Raw genomic sequence first — 27978 nt, forward strand, 5'->3', positions numbered from 1 at the left:
TATTGAAAGAAGACTGAGTATTTTACCTTTTTTTTTTTTTTTTTGCAGTACATTATGTTGTTTTTATTATTATTATTATTATTATTATTATTATTATTATTATTATTATTTTAAAAAAACCTCTTTTTTGGTTGCATTCTTTGGTGTCATATGCTTTTTTCTGTTATTAATTCAATAGTTTTGAAGGGGTTTTTTACTTCAGGTTAAGTGCATTGTTTTACTTTGTTTTGCAAGAGGCTTAGCTTTCACAGTGTCTTATTCCTACGAGGACAATAACTAAGAATCCTTAACTGTCAGGGGAACTAGTCATGTTAAGGACTAAAATCTTGTCCATTTTTTCACCTTAATCATGAAGTATGTTCTACATCCTGACTTTTATACATCTCCTGTGGTACCGACAAGCTAAGGAGAATTGGTTTGACAATCATAACCTTCTTTGTTGACAATCATTTGCTTTTTTCCCCTTATATTGATGTTTGAGTCAGGGGTGATGCTGTTACATGCACAGGCATAAGATAGATAGATAGATAGATAGATTATTCACCTTAAAAAGCTTGCAGCCAAGAGCTGAATTGCGATAAGGTTTACAAATGCAAAATTTCTAACTTACTAAATTACAACTAATTAGTTAATTTACTAATTAAAAAATGTTACAAAATGAGAAATTCACCTAAGGGAAATGAGATGCTAGTCACTCTTTAAGTACCAAAGGGTTTTACCTGGTTCTATTGCATAAAAGCCTCAGTTTTTCCTCTAAAGTCCAGGCCCTTCCTAAGACGAAACTTGTAAATAAATAAATAATTGATTTAAAGTTGATAATGTAGGAAGTGGTTGCCCAATCTTCTGAACCGGTGGCTCATGTTAAAAACACTCCACTCCAGGTCAAACTAGGATTTGAAAAGTTGATTTTTGGGAAGGAGGAAAACTGGAGGACCCAGATATAAACTCTAAGAGTAAAGGATGAGAACCAACAACGAACTCAACCTACATGTGACGCCAGGTCTGGGAATTGAACCGTGCCATAGTGGTGGGAGGCGAGTGCTCTCACCATTTTGGCATCCCAGTGCTCCCCTAAACTTGCACTTACAGAGTTTAAGAAATTCCAGGACTCCACTGGAGAAAACTTAAATGGGATGGGGTTTGTGTGTCATGCTTCAATCTACAGCTATAGTCTTTGTGAAATGTGTTTGCAGAATGGCCAGTACCTTTGTTCCTGTGGACTTAGACAAGCTATTAGATGAATTTGAAGAAAAGGAAGAAGGTTAGAGTCAAGTCCTTGTGTTGTTAGATATGATGGGTGCTTGCAAAACAAAAGTACTCTTCAATATGAGGTTAACTTTTAATTAAAAATAATGTTCTTTTTTGTTGAGTCGTCTTACTATTTATTTGGTTGAAATTACCTCAACATTGGCATGATTGGTAAAAAGCAGGCCAATATGTTTTTGATGTAAACATTGCTAACTCAATTTATGTCAGTGTAAAATGTCTGTGATGTTTACACATTGGCTCTGATTGTCCTTAGCCATATATTAAATGAGTTAAATTCAAAAGCTGAAGCAGTTTTGAATACCAAAGTTGGAGATTTTGTGAAGCATATAGTAAAAGGTTAAAAGTGAGCAATATGAAACAAATTCTATTTGGGAATGTCATGTTGCTACAAAGAAATGAAAACAAATAAACTATTGGTATAGAACTATTAAGGACATAAAAGTGTGAAATTGATTAAGAAGAATGAACATTATTTGGTTTTGATATTAATGACAGTTTGCAGGAAGGTCCTTTTTCAATATTGCCATTTTAATCTTTAACTATCAAGCAATAAATGCTTAAATTACTAAAACTATTTGAAAATTATTTTCAACTATTGATTATTAATATTTGTAATGCTTTCAATTTTGAAATTTAGAACCAAAGCTAGATCAAACCAGTACAGTCAAAGTGTTAGCTGTTGACAGAAAGCGAGTAGCAACACAGAGTTTTCAGTCTCCATTCCCTTCAATCCAAGAAGAGGTATTGTCAGATCAGGAGCCTGACCAATATCCTGCCGACAGCAAGAAGGACGTTGATGATGACAGTGATGATAGCAGTAGTATTAATGGAGTGATTCAAGCAGCTGAAGCTATTACTAATCAAAATGTGGCTAAAAAGACTTTGAGGGATGAACTAGAAGAACTGGAGGAAAGTGTGGTCTGCACACTTGTTGATAGTACTTTGCAGGAAAATGCACAGGACACTTCTGAGAGTGTTAACACAGCTGGGCACTTTGACTTGAATGGTGTGGAGCACACAAACCACCATGTCAGCTCACTTGATGATGGGGAGAGCCTATTGATGACTCAAGAAAGGAGTGATAGAGCATCTGATGGCCAGGAAGCAAACAGTTATAATTTTGATCATGTAGACAAACAAATCAATGGTGACATTGATGAGTCAAGATTACACTCAGCAGTGGTAGCAAATGGTGTTGCTGAGCACACACAAGATTTAGAATTTGTAGGCTGGACTGAAGATACATCTAGAGATAACTCAGAACAGCCAGGAGACGATGAGGCTAGCCAGTATGGTTTGAATGAATTTGTTGTTTCAGAACAAGGGGAGACTCTTGAACAATCGTCAACCACCTCTGTTTTGCATCCCCAGGATGTTGGTACATCTGCCTATGGTAGTAATGTAACATCATATGACCAATCTCAAGGTGAACGTCTTTGTGAACCTGGATTGTCTAACATGCCAGTAGCTGGTGCACAGTTTGAAACTTATTCTACATATTTTGATCAAACTCATATGACAGAAACACAGGATTTTTATGCACAGAATGAGAATGCAGATTCTGGTGCTTCTTTTCAAAATGACCCTACGATAACAAACATTTATAATGGTTCAGAACAAGAGAGTTTTGACACAGGTAATCAGTTTAGCCAAGTCCATCGCGATGAAGGTACACAATCTCCTCAATTAACCATGACATTGCAGTCTCAAGGAGCAGTTAAGGCTCGCCGTATCACCTCAGGAGAAGCTTGTCTTGGCAGAGTGCCGCCCATCTGGGTGCCTGATTCTGTAGCTACTCACTGTATGAACTGCGGGTTGAAATTTGGTGTTTTGAAGAGGAGACATCACTGCAGAGCTTGTGGAAAGGTATTGTAGCTCACAATACACTCTTCAATTTTTATGCTGGTTAGAAATTGTGCAGAAATTTAATTGCATATAGAGGCTTATGTATGCAATGCTTGATCATTGAATATACCTAACCCTAACCCAGTGTTATTCCTGAATTGACAGGTGTCACAAAAATTACTTTTAAGGTAATTATTTGTAAAACAGATAGATGCAAAAAGTAAACTTACGATTTGGTAGTTTAGTTGTCAAAAGAATTGTGTATGGTTGGACAAAATACCAAAAATAAACTCTAAAACTAATATTGAGGTTCTTTGGAATGGCTCTAAGCCATAACTTGTCTTGAGGACCATTCAGAACAGTTTTTCAGAAAGCGATCTGCTCCTGAATTGTATAACACTGTACAATATCCATTTATTGCAGAGATTATTCAAGAAAGAATGTCCTCAGGTTGCATAATTATGTTATGCAACAACAACAAAAGTCATAATTGTCTTTGTTACAAGTTCTTGTATTCGAGTTTTTGCAATTTAAGTCTTTTTAACAGATTACTACTAATATGTCGTTAGATTTAAATCAGTAGTCATCTATTTGAATTATGTTAATTGCAGGCTCTTTGTTCATCTTGCTGTAATATGAAGTTTGTTTTACCTTATCTGGACAACAAGGAAGGTCGTGTTTGCCAAGTCTGCTGTAGTGCCCTCTTAAGAGGTATCTTATTGTTATCAGTTCTAGCATTTAATGTTTATTATCATATCTAAAAAATATGGACTCATGATTAGTTTTTCTTGTTTGCATTTTTTTTTTGGAAATGGTGGGGGGTTTTTTTTGTGCTGTTTGTCTGATTAGAATGAAGAAATACTCTCCAAATCACAGAAATTTTAATAATTTAAACCCTTTAACTTTTGGAAGTGATTAACATGTTAATATCCATATGTTATCGGGCAAACAGGTAATCAGAGGTTTCATTAACGTTTTCATCAGGAGGGCTACTGGTTTTTACAGGGTGGGCAAAACTCTTTGAACTATAACTCTCTATTAGTAAGAAAAACTTTCCTCCAGATGGTCAAACCAGGTGAGCAAAGCCGTCTACACAACCTGGTCAATTCGCTTGGAGCGTGGCCCTTAATGAAACCCCTGGGTAATGAGAATTATACTCAAACTTGTCAGGTATAAGTTGTTATCTTGATCCAACACCAAATTCTTGTGACTAATTCAAAAGGAAATGTGTGGCATCTAGATAGGAGAATTAACAATTAGATCTTAATTAACAATTACCTTTTGACCTGTTATCTGCTGTATTCTTTGTTTGAATGCAGACCTCTGTGACCTCTATACTGTCTGAGATCACTGGAGTGCTTGCTTTCCAGTATGGTGTTGCTATGCGGTATCTAAGCACATGATCTCTAGCTGCAAAAGGCCCATTAAAGAGTTAAGGAGTGCATACCTTGAGAATAATCTTTTTTGGGGCATCAATCAGATGTTATTCAAAATTCTTCTGGTCAAAGTGTCATTTTTCAAGGCATGATATTGATAATCACTGTAATTTCAGCTCAGGCATTATCAGAGGTGATGGAGAGCCAAGAGGATGACAATCTCAGAAATCATTTTGACAGTGTGCCAGTTGATTTGCTGACAGAAGATGTTTTAGAAGAACATGAAGACTTGCCAGCTGACCAACAAGAGATTGCAGAATGTGCAGAGGCCTTAGGAGATGAATTTGATTCCACAGAGTTACCTGACCCAGGTGAAGAATTGATCTTAAATTACTTCAGTCTGTAAACATGATCACAAACTTTTCCTAAGTGACTCTGTAATTGTTCAACATTGGAATGTAATTCCATTGTTTCTGTTGTCTAATGACTGGAACTCATTCTTTAGGAGTGGATGCTGCCACAGCACCATCCTCCTCTCCCCCAGTTCTTCCTCCACTACAAATTCCAGAGCTGCCACCCACAGATGCACCTAGCACTCCATTATCCACACCAACATCCCCTGCTTTGTCTGATGACAGTGATTGCCTGTTTCGATTGGATGTTGACAATGTGCGGTCATTGTTGCCACAAGATATAACTGCACTGCCACCAGTTTTAAGAGTTACAAATGAAGGTATGTAACAGCAATGAGTAATTCTTCCTTGTTCAATTCAATTGTTTGGGAAGGTTGGTCCTTAGCTCTTCACTGCGTAACATCAGTATGCATATTCTCTATACTGTTCTCTATACATCTTCTAAAGTTAGTAGTGATTAAGAGTATCTGTTTGACAATCAAGAGCTTTTTTACTTGTTGATCATTTCCTTCATTCTTAAGACCAAAGTGTCATATTCAATTGTGATACTGTAAGGAAGAAATTAAATGTTGGTCAAACAATAAAAACACTAATGTGGCCTTGAATTACAGTAAAATAACTGTAAAATATTGTAGAAGTCGGAGCTTTTGCTGCTGGAATGTTACTGAAGGACAACATTCAAAGATTGATAAATGTCTTGATGCATGACTACTCAACCTTATTTCCCAAAGAAGACTCACAGTATGTAGTTAAGACATGACGAGTCACTCAGAAACTCTCTGTCTTATGAGATAGATGATAAATGCTATAGGAAAATTCATTACTTGACGAGGGAATTTTGCATTGAATTGCATGCTAAAAGATATTGGTTTTCAAGTGCAATTTAATGCAGAATTCACAAGTGAAGTAATGGATTTTCCTTGAATCGCATAACTGAATAAAAATGAGAAAAAAAGGAAACAGCATTACTTAAAATTGTTATGTTTTTGTAGATGCAAAACAATGTCACTTAGCCTCGTTTTCAGCTTGCAATTCCATGCTTAGTACGTCACTTCGATAACCAATCAGAATGCGAGATTTTATTCAATGATGCGATTCAATAATAATTATATGTAATTGTATTTCTCGTATGTTTCAGAGATATCAATTCAAGAGAGGCCTGATCCTGCAGAAATCATGCATCAGCTGAAAGGTGCAAACTTTTGTAGTTGATGTTACATCAAATAAATTACTAAATGTCACGACTAGCCAAGTAATTTATTTGGAATTAATTTAAGATCAGTGATATCTCGAAGAAAATTGATCAGCTCAAGGATTCAAGCTTTTGAGAGAACAATATGTTTTTAACATACACTATAGATGGAACATATACCAGTTCGAAAAAAAATAATGGATAAGAAAGCATACCTCCCCAATATTCTTCTTGGAAAATTGTTACCTTGTTTTAGCTGCCTCTAAAGCTTTTGGGAGAACAATATGATTATGAAACTTAGATGGAACACTCACTGGTTGTGGAGAAAAAGGTTGAGAAAGCATGCCTCCTGTAATATCCTCCCTGGAAACTTGTTTCCTTGTTTCAGCCACTAGCTAATAGTTTTACCACTATTGTTGTTATGTTGGCAGTTTTGTTGTAGTAAAGTCACTAGATCAGCCTTGAATTAGTTGTCAGGACAAGTAGATTAGAAATAGTCTCAAGAAGGTCAATAAATTATAAAAAAAAATTTTGTTCAGATATTATGTTTATCTTTTCTTTTAGGGAAAGTCCTCATATTTCCTCTAATGCTGATAATTCTCTTTGTAAACAGGTCTTCATGAAACTGTTGTATTTCTGCTGAATAAGAACCTAGTTGTTAAAGTCAGTTTAGTGAAATGTAAGTGTGAATTCTCACATCAACCCTTTACATTTTAACATTGTTATGCATGTTCTCCATACTGTTCTCTATACATTTTCTAAGATGTGGACAAAGAGAATTAGTTAATCAATCAGGAGCCTCTTTAGTTGGTGATCATTTAGTTTATTCTCATTCCCTTAGTGTGTGACTCGGGTGATATTGTAAGGAGAAATTTGATGCTAGTCACTTTTAGGGGCCAAAGGGTTAAATAAACTGGATAAAGTGTTGGAAGATTCTTAAAAATTTATCCAGGAGAGTGCATTTGATATGAGATAATAATAGCAGACAAGTGGTATAGTGTCAAGTTTGTGTTACCATTTTTGTTTCCAACAAGTACAAATGGAATAATTATTTTATTGAATTAACCACTTATTGGTAACACTGTGGGAGCTTACTCATTTGAAATAAAGGATTTGTTATAACAAAGCAAACTATGCTCTTCCCCTTGTGGTTAAGATTAATCTTTGGGATAGCTGTAGCAAAGGGCCCTGAATTGAGAGGGGAAAAAGGACTTAGGATTCGTGTTCCCTTTTCTTCATTCTCTCTAGTGAGCTGTTGTGTGAAGCGCAAATGCTGGTGTTTTGTTACAGAAGGGATGGGGGCAGCTAACCAAGAAGAGATGGTAAGACATCTGGGTTAGTTATAATTGTGTCAAAAGTGTTGAAATATCTTTTCTTTAAATTGTTGAAGAGAGGTGATAAATTTTGAGTTTGGTCACAGGTGGAATAGAGATCTAAAATTAACATTAATTAAAAAATTATTTTGGTTATTAGTGATTTAATTGTGTCCAATGTTTTCAGGTGGTCCTGTTGGAGTGTCATCGCAAAGAGACAATGCTTCCAAAGGATGTCCTTTCACACTTCAATACAGCCTTTGCATATGCAAAACAAGGTAGAATCCTGACTCCTGTTCATTAATGAAAACAACAAGAATTGTTTGCAGCATTTCTTGGAACTAAGATTTTTTTCAATTACTGGTAGGTCACACTGTGTCTGAACTTGGCTACACAATTTTTGGTCAACCATTTCTTGGCAGTGATGACAATGCAGGCTTCCTGTATGTAAAACCATCATTTCAGGTATGCCTTGAAATAGCCCTTATCGCATTTACGCCCACTGTACGAGAGCTCAGCGGACTTTGAAGTTTCGAAACGAGGCTATCCGGTCACACAGGTAAAACTTTCAAGTAAAGTTGAAGCAAATGGCTACATTTCGAGGTATTTTTATTCATTTTCTTGAGGATACAGCATGTTCTCGTCATGGTTAGACATTGTTTTGCGTACGGGTGCAACAGTCTATTCAGTGAATCAGCAACTGATGAGATCCACAAGATTAGGATCGAAACCACGGTCTTGCCAAAGACGTTCAACTATCAAACTAGAGGCGAACAAAACGCACATAAAAACCTCTCAAATAAAGAACTTACAAACAACCAGATTAATTTACTGGCAAAAGGGCTTAAATTCAGATCAGACAACAACTATTGTGTGACTTTGATCAGTTCGTAAGGAGAATGCGTCTGATTTACATATCCGAAGGGGAGGACAAAAAAACCCATCCCTGCCATGTCAAATCTACATGGATACCACCAATACCAAAATCAGTAGCCCTTGAAAACTATTTAGAAGAGGTTAAAAGTGACCTTTCAGAAATAGAAATTACAAAGCCAAAAGATAATTTGCTTCTGGCCGAATGCAAGGCGCTGAGGGCCTTGAAACGTGACTCTGAGTTAAACCTCAAAACGGCTGACAAAGGAACAACAACCGTAGTCATGAACAAATGCGACAAAATTTTGCCGTTCCTTTCCAAAATGACAGCCATTCTTTCAATCTTCCTTTCGTGATGCCAGGACAATTACCAATAAGAATTTTAACCTTTTCCTCGGCAGAAAAAAAACGCAGATTCCAGAGTTATATGGTCAGACATGGAGTGTTTCTGGTGTTTCTCGAGAAACGTTGACCAGATAGCCTCATCCTGAAACTGTAACTCCACGGACCCTTTGCATTGCAGACACAAATGTGATAAGGGCTATTGAAAGCCTCATTTTTTTAAAACCTTTTTTCTATTAAGTGCTTTCCAGATCCAATACCAAATTCTCCCAACTCATATTGTATGAATTGTATGGCAGACAGTAAGGAGAATTTCTGATGAGATCTTGGGAGAGGAAAGGTTAATCAACAATAATTCTATAATTATGTGATTGATGTTTGACATTTTTTAATGCAATCAAATCTTTTCAGTGTTTGAAGAACATCCCTGTTCCGTCCACTCCTTATGTCATAGGAGTGTTGATAAAACGTCTGGAAGCGCCATGGGCCCAGTTGTTTCCTTTAAGGCTGCAACTAAGACTTGGAGCAGAGTTCAGATGTGAGTAAGTCCTCTATTGAACCGTAATGAAAGTATGTTACAAATTAAATGGAATCAGTATCTAGATCAGCTAGATAAACTGAGTCCTGTGGAAAAACAAAAACACACAAAATGAGCATCAAATCAAACCTACTCCAGGGTTATTGTGTATTTTTGAGTGCAACTTTATTAGATTAGTGTTGTATTTTTATATTATTATTATTTTTATTATTGTTATTATTATTATTATTATTATTATTATTGTCATTATTATTGTTATTATTAGTGTTATTGTTTTTATTATTAGGTTTGATTTTGCAGCATGCACTGAATCACTTGAGTAGTAAATGAGAGACAACACCTACACATATAATTTCAGAAAATGCATTGCTTGTTTCATTTGTTTTACTTTTATTTGATGCTCCAATTATTTTTGTCCACCAATTAATTTTGTAATTTTCTTCTCTACCTCACTTTCAACAAAGAGTCATCACTCTGAGTTAGATATGTTTTGGTTGATTCTAGATTATCCCTGTCCATTATTCAGTTCAAGAAGCAGATCGACAGTATATGGTGAAGTTGGCCACACAATCATGAATCTGTTAGCAGTATGTGCTCATTATTCTTTTTATTGTACAGTGGTTGCTCAAAATCATTTACATAGATCAGCTAGATTGTAATTTTGGATTGGCGCTTAGGCAGTAAGTATTCTTGCACAAGACTTAGTGTTACCTTACTGACACTTCTTGAGCTCATCTTAAATTTCAGTTGCTTGAAGTGACAAGGAGTGTTGCCAAGTAATCAGTTAGTTGCTATCCAGGCGATAGTGTAGCATGCTTAGTAAACAGTTATTGGCTGGATAGAACTATCCAGCATAATAATGTGCAACCAAGGCAGGATTGCATTTTGTTACATGTAACTATTATAATCCTGGGCAGAGAAAGGCACTGTGAATAATGCTAAATGTCTCTTTCAGAAACTCGAAACCACAATTAATTTTATCCACTACTTGATTGTGGACTTTTTTTTATACTGAATAATTATAGCCTTGTTACTGAGTATGACATTACCTGATTAATTTTCTTAGGACTTCAAGAATTTCCAGTATACATTACCAAGAGTTACAGGGCTTCTCATACACATGGAAGAAAAAAAGACCTTAGTTAGATTGCCTCAAGACAGATATGATGAGGTAACAATTTTCAATTTTATCCCTCTATACCCTAACATCAGACGGTATGCATATTCTCCATACTGTTCTCTATACACTTCCCAAGGAGCCGATAAGGAGAATTTGTCAAGCAATCAAGAGCTGTTTTAGTCAGTGATCAATTCCTTTATTCTCGTGACCTTAATGTGTGATTCAGGGGGGATAATGTAATGAGAAATTAGATGCTGGTCACTCTTTGGAGTGAAAGGGTTGGTGAACAATTGAAGTCTTCAATTCTTATGATAAGGGCAAGGCTGTGCTCTAAGAAAAATGGAAGGGAGCCCAGTGCTCAGAAACTGTGAAATCCAGGGTGCCCAGCATATGTTTTTTATGAAAAAACTAAGATTCCTGGGTCACCCAAGAACAAAAATAAGGCGCCAGGGGCCACTTGATGCTGCTAGACCATAGCCCTGTAAGGGGCTGATTGATTAAGCCTTAAACTCCCAAGATTTGATTGTTAACTGTCCTCTCTAGCTGTTGCACATTTTCTTGTAAATTAGTTGCAAGAATTTGGTTTTAGATCAAGATGATAACTTCTACCTGATAAGTTTGAGTATTCTCATGTCCTGTATGCTGGATAGTGTAGGGTATCAGAAGGAGAAATTACATCTTAATCACTTCTGGGATCAAGATTATAAAATCTTTATCAAAATTGTGAAGTTAAGTTTAGTTTACCACTCAAGTGTTATTAGGGATTTTTAGTTCTCAACAGAAGATATCAATCCAGCTGTTTGTTTGTGCTATTAATGCTTTGTAATTCAGGAGGAGGAAATCTGAACATCTTGCAATATTCCTCAGAAGAACTTGAACAGTCAGAAACCGACAATCCCCTAATTGACATTTCTTTCTCGTCACTTGTTTGCTTGATATTGTTTTGATGTTGTGAGGAGAAATTCTGTCTTGTGCACTCTTGGGAGTTGAAGAGTTAAGGCAGCAAGGACAATTACAAAGGTTTTTACCTTTTTGGTATGAGCAATGATCAAAATCATGAACAGACAATACCTTGTTTTTTTTTTTTGAAATAAATGTTTTTTGATTCTCTCATTAGGTAGTAAAGATTCTCAATGCCACTGATGAGCATGTCATGGCCCTTGGAGCCAACTTCAGCTTAGAAGCAGACTCACATCTGGTGTGCATGCAGAATGAACAAGGCTACAAAACTCAAGCAATCAACATACAAAATCAAGCTAGGAAAGGTACCTACTGAAACATGTTGAAGAAAGCACTCAGGGTAGTTGGTTTGAGTATTTGTATATTGTTTAACTCGCTCAAACTCTTATCATTTTGTTCTTCTTTTAGTAACTGGAGCAAGCTTTATTGTATTTAGTGGGGCACTTAAGCCTAGCAGTCCATTTATGGCAAAAGTCAACATTGTAGAAGGTTTGTTTGTCATCTACATTTAACCCTTTACACCCTAACATCAGTATGCATATTCTCCATACTTTTCTCTATACATTTTCTGAGGTGCTGTCAAGGAGAATTTATTTAATGATCAACAGGTTCTTTAGTTGGTGCACATTTACTTTACTGCATTGACTTTTAAGTGTAATTCAGGCAGGGTTCGACACCTGGCTACCTGCATTACTAGCCACCGCGCTAGTGATTTCTAAAATTTACTCGCGCGAAACACAACTTGGTAGCCCGGATCAATTTCCCTCGAGGTCTGCTTCAACTCCAAACATGCAAACCTTCCTCTAAACTTATTGGGAATGTCTTTTAAAATAATAAAGAATAGTACAAACGCTTCAAGTGCAAGGCAATCTGCAAGGCATCGCAACATTGGTAAGTGCGGAGCCTGGGATCTAGCGATTTATGATCGACACGCAAGACAAAAAAGACGCCAGTAGATGAAAGGCTGATGCCTTCTTTATTGGTATTATCATTCAAATTTGAACTTTGTTTTTTTAATTAACTGTGAACTTCAAGTAAACTAATTATTATTTCTTTCAATTTTTCTACTAGCCAGCGGGCTATTAAACGTGTTTTTTTTTTATTAGCCTGACCAAATTTTTACTAGCCTCGGGCTACCGCGCTAGTGGAGATGTCGAACCCTGTTCAGGGGTGATATTGTGGGAAGAAAGTAGATGCTAGATAGTCTTGGAGAACAAGGGTTAAATTAGAGAGAGTTCATGCCCAGTTTCCTCTGGCATAAATACTGGTATTTGGTGAGTTTATTTTTTGTTTTTGTCTTTGTATAGATGGCATTATGGTCCAATTGATGCCAGAAGTGATTGGAAAGTTAAGAAATTCTTTGAAAGAAATGCAGGACTATGCAATTACTACAGGGGTTCCAGGTGGGGCAGGTGAAGAACAAGTCATTGTGGAGTGGGTCAGTCGTCAAAATACTTCAGAGCAAGCAAGGTGCTGTTTAACTTGTCTTAGACAAATAATTGTCCCTCTGTCCTTGCTTACTCTCATTGTGGAAGAGAAAATTTGACATCTTGAAAATGAGAATAATAATGATGGCTATAAAATAATGAATATTATGGAGATAATTATGAATAAGTACCAGTAATCATGGTTGAGATGTGTAAGTTTGATTTTCAATCAACTGAATGCCTAAAAATTTTTTCTTTACTTTCTCTCTTTTTTTTTTTCTGCTTGCCTACTTTACTTTCAGGTTTGCTTTATTTTCCTTTGGAAGCTTTAATTCTGTTGTAAAGACTTCTTTCTTGCTACAGAAACTTGCACTCAGAGTTCTTGACTTAAACTTACATGGTAGACTTGTAATCACATCTTTGTGTTTGGCTTTTTTTGCTGTTAAAAAAAAATATTATCTTAATAAGGATTCATTCAATTTACTTAATAGCTTAATAGTTCATGTACTGACAAAGGTGCTGGCATAACTTTTAAAGAGGATTATGCTTAATCTTCAATAAAATGTTGATGCCACAACTGATTGACTTTTCTTGATCAATAATTCTTTCAAATTTCCACAGTTTGCACAGCCCAATAGACGGTTTAAAGCTAGATTCTTTTCCAAGTGTCAAGGTCCACAGTGGATGTAACTTCACACGCAAGAATGTATTTAGAATACAATGGACAGAGGTGTTCTTTTTGGTGGAAGGACAACAGAGTGCATCGAGGGACCTTAATAAACTCACTGGAGAGCTGGCAAAGGCTTTTTGCCAGACACTCATGCCTCACTTGTCCAAAATGAGCTCAGATGGGTGTACATCTGTTGGATTGAGAGTAAATTTGGATCCTGATAATGTAAGGCATTTATAACTTATACTACTATTGGAGTAGTTGCCATGAGATGTATTAAGCTTTAGTAGTTGAGACATGTTTTTAGATTAAGGTATCTTTTTCTGTGCAGTCATATTGCTTTTTTTGTTGGTCAGTCATTCAGTCAATCAGTCAATCAATCAGTCAATCAGTCAGTCAGTCAGTCAGTCAGTCAGTCAGTCAGTCAATCGGTTAATCAATCTATTAATCAGTCAGTCAGTTGTTCTCATTGTGGCTTCCTGCATGAAAGGTTGAGAGTATAAAGCTCTTCATCTCAAACACTGCATGTAGTCACTTTAATTCAAGTTGTTGAGGAAAAGTATTGTCTGGCATAAGGCAAGCTTTATGACTTGTATTATTTATGGTATCAGTCCCACCATCTCACCTATATGCTAGATCATAACATGCAGCAATTCTTGAATTATGAACCTGTAAAATATTATAATGCCTTGAAGACTTATTAGTGGACTTTGGATTCATTAATCTAGGACAAGATTAATGTGGTACACCTGGCACTAGTTACAATTATTTTAAATTGTGGTTTTGAGGAAAAATATTGACTGGTATAAGGTGAGCTGTATGAACGTTTATTATTTGTGGTATCAGTGCCACTAGCGTACCTTTATGCCAGATGAAAACATGCAATAATTAGTGAATTATAATTATGTTTTACCCCATAATCTGAAACTTGCAGTTATTTTAAATTGTGGTTTTGAGGAAAATATTGTCTGGCATAAGGTGAGCTGTATGAACTTTTATTATTTGTAGTATCAGTTCCACCATCTCACCTATATGCCAGATGATAACATACAGCAATTCTTTGAATCATAAACCCATAAGACATTATGATACCTTGAAGACTTATCAATGAACTGTGTTACTTATTAATATCTGGCAAGATTGATATGATACACTTGGCACTAGTCGTGTTATTTTAAATTGTGGTTTTCAAGGAAAAATATCATGTGGCACAAGGTGAGCTGTACGAGCTTTTATTTGTTATGGTATCAGTGCCACCAGCTCAACTATATGCTAGATGATAATGTGCAATAATTATTGAGTTATAAATTTGGTTTACCTCGTAATCTTAGAACTTGCATAACCTTGATCAATATTATTAATGTATTTTTACTAAGTTGTATTGTATCCATTTTCATCATGGATGAAGTTTGAGTACTTTTGCATACTACAAATTCATGGTAACCCTTTAACTCCTGGAAGTGATTAACATGTAACTTCTCCCTATAATATCCATACATTATCCAGCAAACAGGTAATGAGAATACTCAAATTTATCAGGTAGTTATCTTGATCTTACACCAAATCCTCCTAGTAAATTTACAAGGAAACCAGTAGCAAGCCATGCTAGGCTGTGTGAAATTAATACATTTTTGTGTCCCTTTTTTTCTCTCTCAAAGGTTGGTTATCTTTCAGGAAGCAATCAGCAATTCCTCCCAGCTAATATTATGGTAGATCTTGACAATGTATTAGTTCCTGTGATACATGCTGCTGTAAATCAACAAAGAAGGCATTCATTAAGTGTAGAGTTGTTGTTTAAAGTTTTGAGGCTGCTCTGACAGACATTGGCAACAATATCTGTATAGCCATGTTGGTTACCTCATGAACAAGAAGCGACCCAAAGACAGGAAGGGGTCAAAGGACCTTTTCAGAATACATGAAAAGATTGGGCAAAAAAAGGAGAGAATAAATGTGATATCTGTAATAATGTTCTTTTCAAATGTAAAATTGAATTTTCTCAGGCTGTGGATTAATTTTTTAGAGACACAGCTAGAGATACTGCTAATTCAAATAGCTTTAAGGACTCTAACTTCAAGTGAAATTGTTAAGTTTGTTCAAGCATGAATCTGAAGAAACATGATATTCTTGTGTACAGTGTATAATATATGGTTCTTAGAGACTTCACCTGTTTGTGTTTGATTCTATGTGTGGAGTCATTCATTTATTGCAAGATTGATGTAACACCTGGCACTGGGTAAATTAATTTTAAATCATGGTATTGAGGAAAAATATTGTCTGGCATAAGGTGAGTGGTATGACTTGTATTATTTATGGTATCAGTTCCACCATCTCACCTATATGCCGGGTGATAACATGCAGAATTTCTTGAATTATAAACTTGTTGTATTTTGTAATATGGAACATGTCCAGCTATGGTACAGGTTCACAGAATTTTTTTTTTCTAAATTACAATATTTACATTTTCATCAAGGATCTAGTTTTCATAATTCAAAGACTTAAGATGTAATTCTTTAGAAGGGTGTTTCCTTTTATTAGGAAAGGCCAGGGAAACGGGTTTTTTCCCTACTCTTTGTTTTGCAGTATTACCAGTAGATAAAAAATGTTATTTGTTACAACTTTGTCATTACAAAAATGTCCATTACATCTAGGTCATTTTCCATTCATTTTGGTACTCTGGGGCTGTAGAATGTTTAACATCTATTTGGGATTTCATCACATAGGGTTATATTATCCTAGGGTTCTAATGAAAATTGTAAGGTATGGAAACTGAACTTTGTGAGGCATTTTTGTCAAGAGTTTTATTTATGTTGAAGCATGGTAACTACCAAGATTAACCAACACATTGTGTCTGTTACTACTATTCTTAGGTTGTCCAGGAGAATTTTCATATTAAGTGACACACATCTTTTTAAAACTTGCATAGACAACCAATAAGTGATGTAACAAGGTAATTTTGGTTTTCTTAACTGAGTTGATGAAGTAGTAAATTGGCCACCATAAAGAGTTTCAAAGCTGATGTTTCAATCACTAGCCTTTCGTCACGGGGAATGAGGAAGGGGTAACACTAAAGACATCAGCTTTAGAAACTAAATACAGTGGCCAATTTACTTAATCAACTCAGTTGATAAAACCAAGTTATCTTGTTATATTCTCCCATGAGTGCAGTACCACAGTTTCTCTGACTAGAAACTTACCCCATTTATTTATGTATTGCATAGATTACTTTTTCAATGTTTTGAATGAGTATCGAGGAACACTTTTGTCTGGCTGGGTACAGTTATGTAAAATTATGGTGTTGAGGAAAAATATTGTCTGGCGTAAGGTGAGCTGTATGACTTGTATTATTTATGGTATCAGTTCCACCATCTCACCTACATGCTAGATGATAACATGCAGTGATTCTTGATTTAGAAACCTGTTAGACATTCCAATATGGAACTTGCAAAACCCTTATCCATATTAACAAAATATATTTAACTTTTCTAAGTTGGAGATTAAAGATGAACCTTTTAACTGCTGTGAGTGACCAATGCAGAATTTCTCCTTACATTATTAATATAATATCAAGCAGTCGTGACGAGAATAAAGAAAAATGTCAATTAGGGGATGATTAGTCAATCAAATGCCAAATTCTCCAAACTTACATCATAAGAACTGAATAATGACAGACAGTAAGGAGAGTTACCACTGAGATTGTAAGAGTGAAAGGTAAAAAAATACACCTGATTGGTTGAAAATGAATGCAAGTGTAAATTACAAATAGTGATGTCAAAATTTTGCTTTCAAATTTCATTTCCTTTATTCCTGTGAACATTGCAGGTCAAAACGTAAGAAGAAATTAGGTGCCAGTCATTGTTTAGGGTTAGAAGGGTTCTTTTGCTCTGACGAAGGGCTAATGCTCAAAACGTCAGGTTTTTAACTCTTTTCGGTGGCCAATTTACAATTTCAACTTAGTTGGTATTACCAAATTTCTTTGATAGTAATTACCATCGAGGTTGTTTTAAGATGTGGGTATCTCTTCTGTCATCATGGTTTCTTGGGCAGTTCTGGGAGCACACTTTGTGGAAATTCCAAAGAGGGAGTGGGGGTGTCCTTGTTCATTGTCTGACACAAATAAAAAGTCTGAAAGGTAATCCTGACTGCAATGGCCAGTGCAATTCTGTTTAGCAAACTTAAGAGGAACTGTTCACAACCCATCTCCACACTGGTGAGATTGCCTTCCATTTAGTCACAGAATCAGGAGCCAGACTTCACACGAGCTCCCGTTGGTGACTAAGACAGAATTTCCCCTTACAATATTGATACAATGTCAAGCAGACAAGTGATGAGGATAGAGGAAATAATCAATTAGGGGATTATTAGCTGATGCAATACCAAATTCTCTGAACCAACTTCATAGGAATTGTGCAGCAGACTGTGTGGAGAATTACAAATGAAATCTTGAGTGAAAAGATCAACCCTTTACACCCTAACATCCACATTTATATTCTCCATACTGATCTCTATGCATTTCTTTGAATGTGGACGAGGAGAATTTGATTAACAATCAAGCTTGTCTAGTTGGTGATTATTTCCTCTACTCTCCAGACCTTAAATGTGTGATTCAGGGGTGGTATCGTAAGGAGAAATTAGATGCTAGTCACTGGGCTCGACACCAACGGTAGCCCAGTAGCCACAGACTAGTAGAAATTCAGTTTTGGCTTGTGGTTTTCAATTTCCACTAGCCAGTTTGGCTAGTAAACAGACTGAATTTGTCGTAACATCTAAGATGTCACTAGCCTCTTGGCTAGTAAGTTGAAAAGTTAGTGTCAATCCCTGAGTCACTCTTGAGGGTCAAACAATTAACAGAGATCATATATAACTTGCACAGACTCACTTAGTCTGTCAGTTAATGAATCCTCCCAAACATACATTATTTTACCAACTTAAAGTGAGTCTTTCCCTTAGGTTAAGTTCTGCATGGAAGTGTTGTTGAATGAGCACATGACTCTAAGTGATGAGTGACCCTTACAATCTCATAGCTTCCAATGAATAAAAGTACATCTTGTTTGGAAAACATGGTTACTTTTAATTCCCTTATAACAATTTACACCAGAGGTTCTGAAAATTCAAGCATTGTTATGATACAAAAGTTCTATTAGTCATCACAAGAAGGCTCAGGAGGTTACACAGACTGGTAACAGAGAGTGGGTAAAGATTCACTCTGCCGGCTGCTGAAGCTTTCTGCGTTCCTTTTCTCTCACTCTGTACATATAGCTGTTTCAAAAGAAAGAGCTCAGCTTAGGTAAATATGCAAAATGCAAGGATACTTTGATTATTCACATCTCATTGACTGGTGGCTTGTGGTGTTGCTAAGTTTCACAAATGTTAGGAAACAGTGGCTCTTGGGCTTCCAGTAGTTTGTTTCATGACAGAGATTTTTAATGTTTAAATGTTCCAACCAAGCACGACATTAATTCCAAACTGAAATATTTATTTTAAATGTTTCTGTTAGATGATATCCACTAGGTATTACTTGGAGATAATATTTTTCATTTAACACTGATAACTTACAGGCCATTGGGTGATCATTTCTGCAGAGGACTTGATATGATGAGAAGGGAAGTGTTATAGTAACAAGAAGGGGTGAATTAGGTGGATCAAAGAGTGGGGCGGGGAGAGGCTAATAACAGAGAATCTGGCATCTAATGATTGGGCAAATAGAGAAGCTTAACTTTAGATCGTATCCTTCACCTCTTCCCAAATTTTTTAATTTACCGATTTACCGCAATGGCCCAGTCTCTCGAAAAAAACTGAAAGTTCCTGAAATAAGTTTACCCAACTCTATTGAAATTCACTTAAATTACCCAATCTTTTTAAAACAGAGTAAATTACTTCAATATCCTTTAAATATTCTAACTTACTTTTTATGTGGGAGACTTAGCAAACAGTGAGGGAATGTGGAATATCTGTTGTATCCAGAACAATTGAAATATATATGATCACTGCTGAACACATATCGGACAATAATTATATTCTCTTGTTTCAATTACTACGAATTCAAGTAAGATTGTCCTCATAATTCTATACTTACAAATTTTATTTTTCCCTTCTAATAACTCTGTTTCTAAGTATATTATCGCTCAATCTAGCCATGAAATTCTTGCCATCAAAAGAAATTTATTAACAAGATAATCATTGACTTATAAGAGGACCTACAAAACAAAAGCTTCCCTGCCAATCATAAGATAATTGTGCTCGAGTGGTAGGTAGCTCGTCAGTGGAACGTTAGTTATGCCCATTTATCCTTGTCTTATATACTTACTCATCGTACTGGCACCTATCCCAGGCATGCTTCTCATGATGACACTTCCATGGTACATAATAAGTATCTTTTCTGCACTTTAGAAGAGGAATGAGTAAGTGGGCGCAGTAATCTCTCGCCGCCAAAGGAAGCTTCGCATCCGCCATCTCTTTAGCGGTCACTTTCATCACTGAAAATACAAAAGGGTTCTCTCAATAACACATTAACGATAAAATAAAATTTCCTGGTACATTTTCAAATGAATTACGAATATCTTTTGAATACACTTTGCATTATCCTCACCAGGCTCAAACTTCTCGTCCGCCATTTTGGATGTTTGGATGTATGTACCCACAATGCCTACAAAGTACTTTAGTAAGAAGTAGGTACGCAACACGTGCACACAAATATGAAGACAACTGAGATGCTAAACGTTGCTTCCATTGTGAGCTTTGGCTTTAATGTCAGCAAAATTACTGGCTATTTAAAATAAACTCTGGCTTGAGCTGTACTTTGAGACAATTCATGGAGTTGACTTGTAATACATTTTTTCTAAGCAATTTCCAAACTTTGTTGAATCTACACATCTCAGTCCTTACGTTGACTTGCACTGACACTTGAGTCAAAGTAAAAGTCAGCATCAACCTTTTCCTCTTAGAGTTACCAAAAAATTTCTCTCTGCAATACCAATACTTTTTCAAACAGAAAGGTAATGAGGAAAAAATATCAATGAAGCAGTGGCAGATTCATGGGGAAAACTTGCCATCAAACCTGTGGGTTTCTAGGACTAAAATTCATCCATTGACAGGCCTATTACTTTTCAACTTAAAGTATTCAAAATTCGATAATCTGGAAATATTTCTTGGTTTATTTAGGCTCTGGTGTTTAAAAAGGATGTCATATAATAATGCGATCCACATCCGCAGTGACCACGTCATGAGACAAAGGATTATACTTCTCTTTTGAAATTATGCATCTATTCTCCAATAGATCATAGGTAAAAACTAAAAACAAACAATACAGCTCATTATATGAAATATTTTTTATTTACAAATATATCATCAATCTTTGAAAAGTATCTGAACCAGTTGCTCGTGACTACAGGGATCATCTTTATCTGTAAAAGTCACGTCAGGCCCAGAATCTACAAGGAAAACAGTACAGAAATCATCCTTTTAAAAAAATTCAAATATTTTAAACAATTTGATTAGAAATTTGGTTGAAACAGCTTGACAACCAACTACAGGAACACATCTAAATGCGGCTATCAAACATCAGCCAATCACAGTGGAGCATAATGCTTCATAATGTGATGTGTATCCAGTAGACATCACCTGAACACAGCTCATGGTATGACAAGGGCGTAGCCAGGGGGGGTCCTGGGGTGCCTGTGACCCCCCCTTGGTAGGCCTTCTTTAGAGCAAACAACCTACAATATTCAGATGGCGAAAATGCCACGACAATATCTTGGCCGTAAAAGCCATTGTTGAAAAGCCCACTTTTTTAAAAATTGTTTTTTTTGTAAAGTATTTTCGAAAACGGCTCTTGTATTTAGTTAATATGGGCCTTCATGCCGCGATAATACGACTGAGCCCGCTGATACATGCGGGACAGCAGCAGTATAAATGGTGAGTAGCCTCTGTGACCCCCCCCCTTTAAAAAATCTTGGCTACGCCCCTGTATGAAGTCAAAATGTGACAATCCTCATTGAGACAAATGATAATACTCCATAACAACACAACTGGCCAACCTTAAAGATCAGGCATTTTCTATCTTTCAGCAAATGGTGCCACAGCACTAGCAAAGGTAAATAAAACATAACAAGGATAAAAATCTGGGCCCCACACCTGTGTTTTCTTTGATCTCCTTGTCCTTGCCTGTATTTTTCAAGTTGGCACTACCTGGTTACCAGAAAAATAAAAAGGGAAACAGATGCAAGATTTGCTATCATGGCATGAAGTGACTAGCAGCATTAATTTTACCCCTTGAATGCGATACTGGTCCATCACTGTGTTACCTCCCAGTCTTTCCTCAAAGATCTCAATGCTGGTTCGCATTTCTAATTCTGGCCCCTTTCATTCAAAACATGACTAAGCTTACCACTATTCACCTTTTGAACACCCTGGCACCCTAGGTGAGGTGAGCGGGGACTGTGAGGATAAAGTGTCTTTCTCAAGAACATAAAAGAATGATTGGCCAGGCCTTGAGAGACTAGCATCGTGACTGTTGGGATACTGTGTCTTCCAAACTTGCACTGAACATACCTAGTAAGTTATTAGTTCTTCTTATCTCTGCCACCAATTCTTTGTTGTCAAATTTCTCAATGTCTGATTCCAGCTGTGACACAAAATTACCTATATCCTAGCCATGGAAAGATACACAAGTTGACAGCTTTGGAAAAGTCAATTCATCCAAATAAACTAAAATATTATAACTTTTTTACTTTTATTTGTTTTTAGAAATTTAATTAAGCCTGTGAGAATCTACTTTGCTTTTAACCAGAACTCCCAGAAGTGATCAACAAGTAACTTCTCCTTAGTATAATTTCAGAGCTGAGCAAAGAGTTTCCAGCAATCTGATTGGTCGAATGGTTCCTTATATGACACTATATAAACCGCTCCACGTGGTTTATATAAAATGTTAAAATAAAATGTTAATAAATGTTACTAAAATGTTATGATTTTAGAAATTTCTCTGTTGTTCAGCTCCGAAATTATACTAAAACAATTATTCACTTCAGGTTCGGTGAATAATTGTTAATTATAATATACATACATTACCCAGCAAACAGGTAATGAGAATACTCAAACTTATCGGGTAAAAGTTGTTATCTTGATCTAACACTAAATTCTCATAACTAATTTACAAGGAAATGTGTAGCAGCAAGAGGAGAGAATTAACAATCAGATCTTGGAAGTAACTAGTGTATGCCTCCTACTACTTTTGGCTTTGAGTTAAGTTGTAAGATTTTTTAAAAAGGAACAACAAAAATACGCACAGAAGCCACTTACAAAAAATTTTTGAGGCATCTGGTTAATGCCAATTATTTAATGTGGCAGTACTTACTAGTGATCCTTAACCCTTTGACCCACAACAATGATTGGCATCTAATTTCTCCTAACAATATCACCCCTGAATCACACATTAAGGTCACGAAAATAAAGAAAATGATCACCAAGAAGCCCTTTTGAACAAATTCTCCCTGTCAGCACCTCAGGAAATGTATAGAGAACAGTATTGAGAATATGCATGCGGATGTTGGGGTGTAGATGCATGTTACCTTGTGTTGAGCATGTTGGTTTGTGATTTCCTGGTGAACTTTTTCAAGGTTGGTCACTCTTTCCTGTACTTCTTTATATCTACAAAGAAGAAAAAATCAATTTATTCATTATTTGTATTGTGGCACTGGCAGTCTTGAATTAGTTATGAGGGCCTGCCATAACTAGTACCAAACCCCTCAAAACTAGTGACAGACCCCTTCATAGCTAGTACCAGACCCCTCGTGCCCCTCCTGCAAGCTTACTTTGCTCAAGGCCACAAACTTTTCCATTGGTAAAGAGACAGCTGCACTAATAGTTTTGACTTTTTCTGAAATCAGTTTCAGTTGACACTTGAAGTGCCCATAATGTCAAAAAACGTTTTTCGCTCATCTAATTCTACATTTCACCAAATGAACTTCAGTGAAAAATTTTTTCGATTTGGATAAAACGCAATTTTTTTACGAATTTTTACAAACTTCAAAATTCTATTTTCTTGCGGTCGACCCCTGCCGCTAATCCCAAGAATAACGTGCTCAAAATGACCACATGACTGATGTCTGTGACGTAGGTTCAGGAACCTCACTTGACCTTAAAGTGCATATAAATACACTGGTCGAGTGCGGGTTGTTTATGATATTGTGAGCTTACGATATTGTGACCACTCTGAAGCAAATTCCCACTCGTTTTCAAGTCAGATAAGTCATAACCCAAAATCACGTGTTCCTGAACCTATGTCACGACTCACTTTAAACTGAGGAAGACTGGTGCGAATGGTGGACCAAAATGGCGAAAAATTTTAATGTCTTTAAAAAATTATAAAAAAATTGTGTTTTATCTGAATCGAAAATTTTTTTCAGAGAAGTTCATTTGGTGAAATGCAGAATTAGATGAGTGAAAAACATTTTTTGACATTATGGGCACTTTAACAAAAAGATATGAACAAAACATTAAGATGCAAATCAACAAAAATTTAGACCCTGAACATAAGTTAGAAATAATCACCTTTTCAGCCCTTTGTCTGATATAGAACTGCTCCTTGAATCTTGTCTTGCAGCAGATAAATTTTCAAGTAGTTTTCTCTGTGCAAGTCTGTTTAGATTTTGCATGATGACATCCTCTGTTTTATGATTGACTAAAAAAAAAAAAGGAAAAAATTAATGTAAAGGGAGAGGAGGCAACTTTCATTGACTACCATGAACACCAGCATATAAGCTGCACTAACAGATAAACACATACCCCGACTTTAACCACTCAATTTTCAAAAAGTTTTTGTAAAGAAATCAAAGGAAATCAGAGGTGGAGTCTTGATATTAGAAAGTTTTTTTTATACTGGTTTCTTCATTGAATTTCCCTTGAATAAAGTGAAATGGAGAGTACTTCCACTGTTTGCAAACCATACTAACACAGATAAGAAAATTTGGCTTTTTCACTCCACAACTATTGCACTGTTTACCATCACACTGGATGCCTGGAATTGGCATGTTTTTCACATCCTCAAGCTAATGCACTGTAAATTTGCCTCTGACAGAGAGGTTCTTAATTCTATTTTTATAACATTTGGAATTTTTAGAATTTGTAACTGTCTTTAATCAGAGTCATTACCACTTCTGCAACCAATAAAGTTGAAACCATAACAAAAATAACTATGTTATTATTATTATTATCATTATTATTATTATTATCAGTACCTTTTCTCAGTGCATTGTTGATAACTTGTAAAGGAACATGCTTTGCATCTTTTTCTTGAAGAAAAAAAGCAAGTAAATCTCTAAACTCATATCAGTAGAAAATTTCAAGGCGAAAAAGAAGAAGACCAAAAAGTTTGCCATTACAATCATTACATGAAAAAAAGATCAACAACTTCTGGTTAAGTTGTAGTAAGTTTGAAAGACAAGTTCAAGCATTAGACCCTTAACCGCTATGTGCTGGTAAAGGTAAAGAATATACACTTACCAATACGTCAGTACTGGGTTGGCCAACATGTCAGTCATTCTTACCAACATGTTGGTAGTGTGTTGGCTGACGCGTTGGTTAGTGTTGGTGGTGTGTCCTTAGTGTGTCAGCCAAAGTGTTGGCCAATGCGTCAGTAGGATCAGATTCTTTACCTTTACCTATGTGTTTAATTTCCCACACACGAGATTACTGTGTGATGGATGTCCTCCCCTAGGTGGGATGGGTGGGAAGGTGAGATCGATGGACTGAAGCGGCTACCAGAGGTGCCTGATATGCTGAGGTCTGTTCTCAACCTTAAACTGCACCCATAATTCAGCCTTAGGCTGCAAGCGGTCAGAAATACTATATTATTATTATTATTATTATTATTATTAGTCATGAGTGACCAAGACAGAATTTCTCCTTAAAATGTCAATACAGTGTCAAGCAGAAGAGTGATGAGAATAAAGAAAAGTTTTTGGATTATGGGATTATTAGTTGATCCAACACCAAATTCTCCATACTGACATCATGGGAGTTGCAGAATGACATTATAGAGAATTACTAATGAGATCTTGGGTGCAAAAAGGGTTAAGACACCTGCATTGATGCATGCTTTTTTTTTGGGCATAGCACCAAAAACATGCAAATTTTTTACATGTGCACTGGCCATGGATCTCTAAGCTGCACTGTAAGAGAGACCAGTATCTAATTTCTTTAATCAGTATCACTGCAGGATCAAAAATTAAGGCCATGAGAAAAAAACTGACATGATTGCCAACTATAAAAGCTCTTGATTATTAAACAAATTCTCCTTCATAGGAAATGTATAGAGCACACTATGAAGAATATGTCTACTGATGTTTAGGTGTAGGGTGTGCACAGAAGCCATTACCTTTAATCTTTGATAAAGAGGGGCAGTCCTTCTCCAACTCGAATGGCATCTTCAGTATTCTGATTTGCTGTTGTAAGAATTCACGATCAGTTAGCTCAGAGAGTTTCTCAGTACAATACATAGTTTCTGAATCTTCTGCATCAGCCAAACTACCCTCAGATTCGAAAATAGGTGCAGAATGGGCTTTTGTTACTTGTTTCTTCCTCTTTACACTTGTGGTAGTTTGTGGAATAGGATCTTTCAAGTCATTAGCTTTATTGTTGACCTGACTTTGCCCCCTTTGGCCAGGAACTTTGGAAGCTTCTTGTGCTTTCCTACCAGGACTTGGCGCTTTGTTTCTTTTTGTTTTTTTGGCTTGTTTCATCTCAGAATTGTCACTGCTTTTCTGCCTTTTCTCCTGCATTTGTCCATCTCTGGATGATTCAGTTGCCTCTAGAACAGCATTTCCCTGCATAGAGTAATAAGATTGCAAAGTTGTGAAGAGGATCTGCGTTGAAGAAACAATAGGAGGTTATACTTAAACAAATCAACCCATTCCAGGGGGGGCTGTTTCTCAAAGGTCTCAGTGATTTAATGGGCCTGTAAAGCTCCTCAGTATTCATTCAAGATAGGAGTTTCAAAAGTTTTTAAAATTATACAATAAACAAGATAGCAGCTATTAAAACAAAAAGAACTGGTTAGGATGCCAGAACCTGCTCCTCTATTCTTTAAATTTTGATTTTTAAATACAGCTTCGGGTGCACTAGGTTACAAAGACTTTCAAGAAACGGGCCCCTGATCCACATGTAGTTAAGGATAATGCCACTGCCTTACAGTGGGGAGGGGGCGAGGATGGTTATTATAGGGGTGGGGGTGGTTTTCATTTGCTGCACTTTTAAAGGCAAAAAGGTTGTTACAAATTGCGTAATATCAACTTCATCCAATCATTTCTAGCCAACAAAGCTAATCTTTATGGACATTCTTTCTACCCTGAGCATTAACCCTAGGTATACCGGCCACCCAAAGGGATCTTAAGTTTACTACCTGCCTCCTAGATCTTGGATCCTGGAGGATAAAATAAAAATTACTCGTCTTGTCAGGAGCATAGGATAATCATATTTCTGAGTCTTCCTGAGTGATTGAATCCCCGATCTTTGGATTCAGTCTTTTGATAATCTCACGAGCAGGACTGGTAACCTACGTGAAGACATTTTAGCGTTTATTTTTTTCTGTAGTTACTGCGGCATTGTGTGCTGACTTGGAGCTGGGCAAGATTTCATATAACCCCATACATAGAATGTTGCAAAGAAACCTTTATATTTAGTCTTTATGAAATGGAATGCACAACTAATGTATGGGGTTATAAAGAAATCTTTCCTGGAGCTGTACTGTTATGGATCTTGAGACTCACAAAAGAAGTTTCCGAAGTGTTAGGGTTACCATCACCAAGTGTCTCGCTACTGTGGTTCCTTCTCTTTCTGCTCCTTCGTCGCGATCCTTTGTAATAATTCATTTTTGATGAGCAAGAAAAGACATTCAGCTCTTAACTGACTCGTTTTCCAGTCTGGTTATCAAGTGAGTAACTAAAAAAAAACATTAGCTTAGCTTGTTCACTCTTCAGTTTCAAAGAGCGCGAACGCGACCGCCGTTTTTAAGACTACCGATAAGACTGGGTTCGAGTCCCGGCATACCGTAACGGTGATGTATGCGTCATGATGCATCTTGATCTTGGCATCAAAAACCATCAACTTTACTTCCTTTGGTTACGATGAATATATGAAGTTCATATATTTTGAACTGCGGTTATAGATACGTATGATGCACGATCCTCGCAGTAGAGAGCGCCATTTATGCAATAGCGAAAATCAGACCTGAAAAAAATCAGACCTGTACGGGATTCGAACCACTGACCTCTGCGATACTAGTACAGCGCTCTACCAATTGAGCTAACAAGCCAACTGGGAGCAGGCCGTTAAGTTGATTCATAATAAACCCGTGATGATAAATCAGACACGATGAATATATGAGGTTCATATATTCTGAACTGCGATTATAGATTGAGCTTGTTAACTCAACTGGTAGAGCGCTGCACTAGTATCGCAGAGGTCAGTAGTTCGAATCCCGTACAGGCCTGATTTTTTTCAGGTCTGATTTTCGCTATTGCATAAATAGCGCTATCTACTGCGAAGGATCGTGCATTATACGTATTTAATGCCGCAGTTCAAAATATATGAACTTCATATATTCATTGTATCGTTCTCATTTCTGTTAGAAAGCATTCGATCGCGTGA

At 36.4% G+C, this 27978-nt stretch overlaps 3 protein-coding genes across 4 annotated transcripts in view; 1 reads left to right on the plus strand and 2 right to left on the minus strand.

The window, feature by feature from the left end:
• Positions 1–16856, plus strand: part of LOC111335310 (zinc finger FYVE domain-containing protein 9-like) — a 17642-nt gene extending 786 nt beyond the window's left edge. The window contains exons 1-19 of one of the 2 annotated variants that reach the window (XM_088737410.1): positions 46–508; positions 1194–1261; positions 1907–3135; positions 3726–3825; positions 4667–4861; positions 4996–5223; positions 6042–6095; positions 6709–6774; positions 7344–7417; positions 7596–7686; positions 7776–7873; positions 9035–9161; positions 9666–9748; positions 10228–10332; positions 11399–11546; positions 11650–11730; positions 12549–12711; positions 13290–13563; positions 14997–16856. In XM_088737410.1, coding sequence (XP_088593536.1) covers positions 501–508; positions 1194–1261; positions 1907–3135; positions 3726–3825; positions 4667–4861; positions 4996–5223; positions 6042–6095; positions 6709–6774; positions 7344–7417; positions 7596–7686; positions 7776–7873; positions 9035–9161; positions 9666–9748; positions 10228–10332; positions 11399–11546; positions 11650–11730; positions 12549–12711; positions 13290–13563; positions 14997–15155 — 3351 coding nt within the window. In that variant the 5' untranslated portion in view covers positions 46–500 and the 3' untranslated portion in view covers positions 15156–16856. Of the gene's footprint in view, positions 1–45; positions 509–1193; positions 1262–1906; positions 3136–3725; positions 3826–4666; positions 4862–4995; positions 5224–6041; positions 6096–6708; positions 6775–7343; positions 7418–7595; positions 7687–7775; positions 7874–9034; positions 9162–9665; positions 9749–10227; positions 10333–11398; positions 11547–11649; positions 11731–12548; positions 12712–13289; positions 13564–14996 lie in introns of those variants that run through there. The other variant, XM_022941190.2, reaches the window with a different exon arrangement.
• A 1526-nt stretch (positions 16857–18382) lies between these two features.
• Positions 18383–20309, minus strand: LOC111335327 (NADH dehydrogenase [ubiquinone] 1 beta subcomplex subunit 7). The gene is made up of 3 exons (XM_022941210.2): positions 19925–20309; positions 19643–19811; positions 18383–18594 (listed from the first exon to the last, which is right to left on the minus strand). Exons 1-3 carry the CDS (start codon positions 19947–19949, stop codon positions 18537–18539), a joined length of 252 nt encoding a protein of 83 aa, XP_022796945.1. The 5' UTR covers positions 19950–20309; the 3' UTR covers positions 18383–18536.
• A 336-nt stretch (positions 20310–20645) lies between these two features.
• On the minus strand, positions 20646–27357 carry LOC111335325 (uncharacterized). The gene is made up of 8 exons (XM_088737465.1): positions 27099–27357; positions 25709–26156; positions 24570–24623; positions 23884–24013; positions 22902–22980; positions 21886–21982; positions 21469–21522; positions 20646–20765 (listed from the first exon to the last, which is right to left on the minus strand). The coding sequence occupies exons 1-8, from the start codon at positions 27198–27200 to the stop codon at positions 20683–20685; spliced, it is 1047 nt and encodes a 348-aa protein (XP_088593591.1). The 5' UTR covers positions 27201–27357; the 3' UTR covers positions 20646–20682.
• Positions 27358–27978: the final 621 nt, after the last annotated feature.

The sequence above is a fragment of the Stylophora pistillata genome, chromosome 11, assembly GCF_964205215.1.
Source record: "Stylophora pistillata chromosome 11, jaStyPist1.2, whole genome shotgun sequence".
Classification (NCBI taxonomy): Eukaryota; Metazoa; Cnidaria; class Anthozoa; order Scleractinia; family Pocilloporidae; genus Stylophora; species Stylophora pistillata.

What these genes read in the sequence shown, in the direction of transcription:
- LOC111335327 (XM_022941210.2), bottom strand. Translation starts at nt 19,949, where the DNA reads ATGGCGGACGAGAAGTTTGAGCCTG. An exon ending in GGACGAGAAGTTTGAGCCTG is followed by an intron (nt 19,812 to 19,924) that starts GTGAGGATAATG and finishes TTGTATTTTCAG; the next exon opens with TGATGAAAGTGACCGCTAAA. An exon ending in GATAGGTGCCAGTACGATGA is followed by an intron (nt 18,595 to 19,642) that starts GTAAGTATATAA and finishes CTTTTGAAACAG; the next exon opens with CTATATGTACAGAGTGAGAG.
- LOC111335325 (XM_088737465.1), bottom strand. Translation starts at nt 27,200, where the DNA reads ATGAATTATTACAAAGGATCGCGACGAAGGAGCAGAAAGAGAAGGAAC. An exon ending in TCAGACAAAGGGCTGAAAAG is followed by an intron (nt 22,981 to 23,883) that starts GTGATTATTTCT and finishes TCTTCTTTGTAG; the next exon opens with ATATAAAGAAGTACAGGAAA. An exon ending in AAGAACTAATAACTTACTAG is followed by an intron (nt 21,523 to 21,885) that starts GTATGTTCAGTG and finishes TCTGGTAACCAG; the next exon opens with GTAGTGCCAACTTGAAAAAT.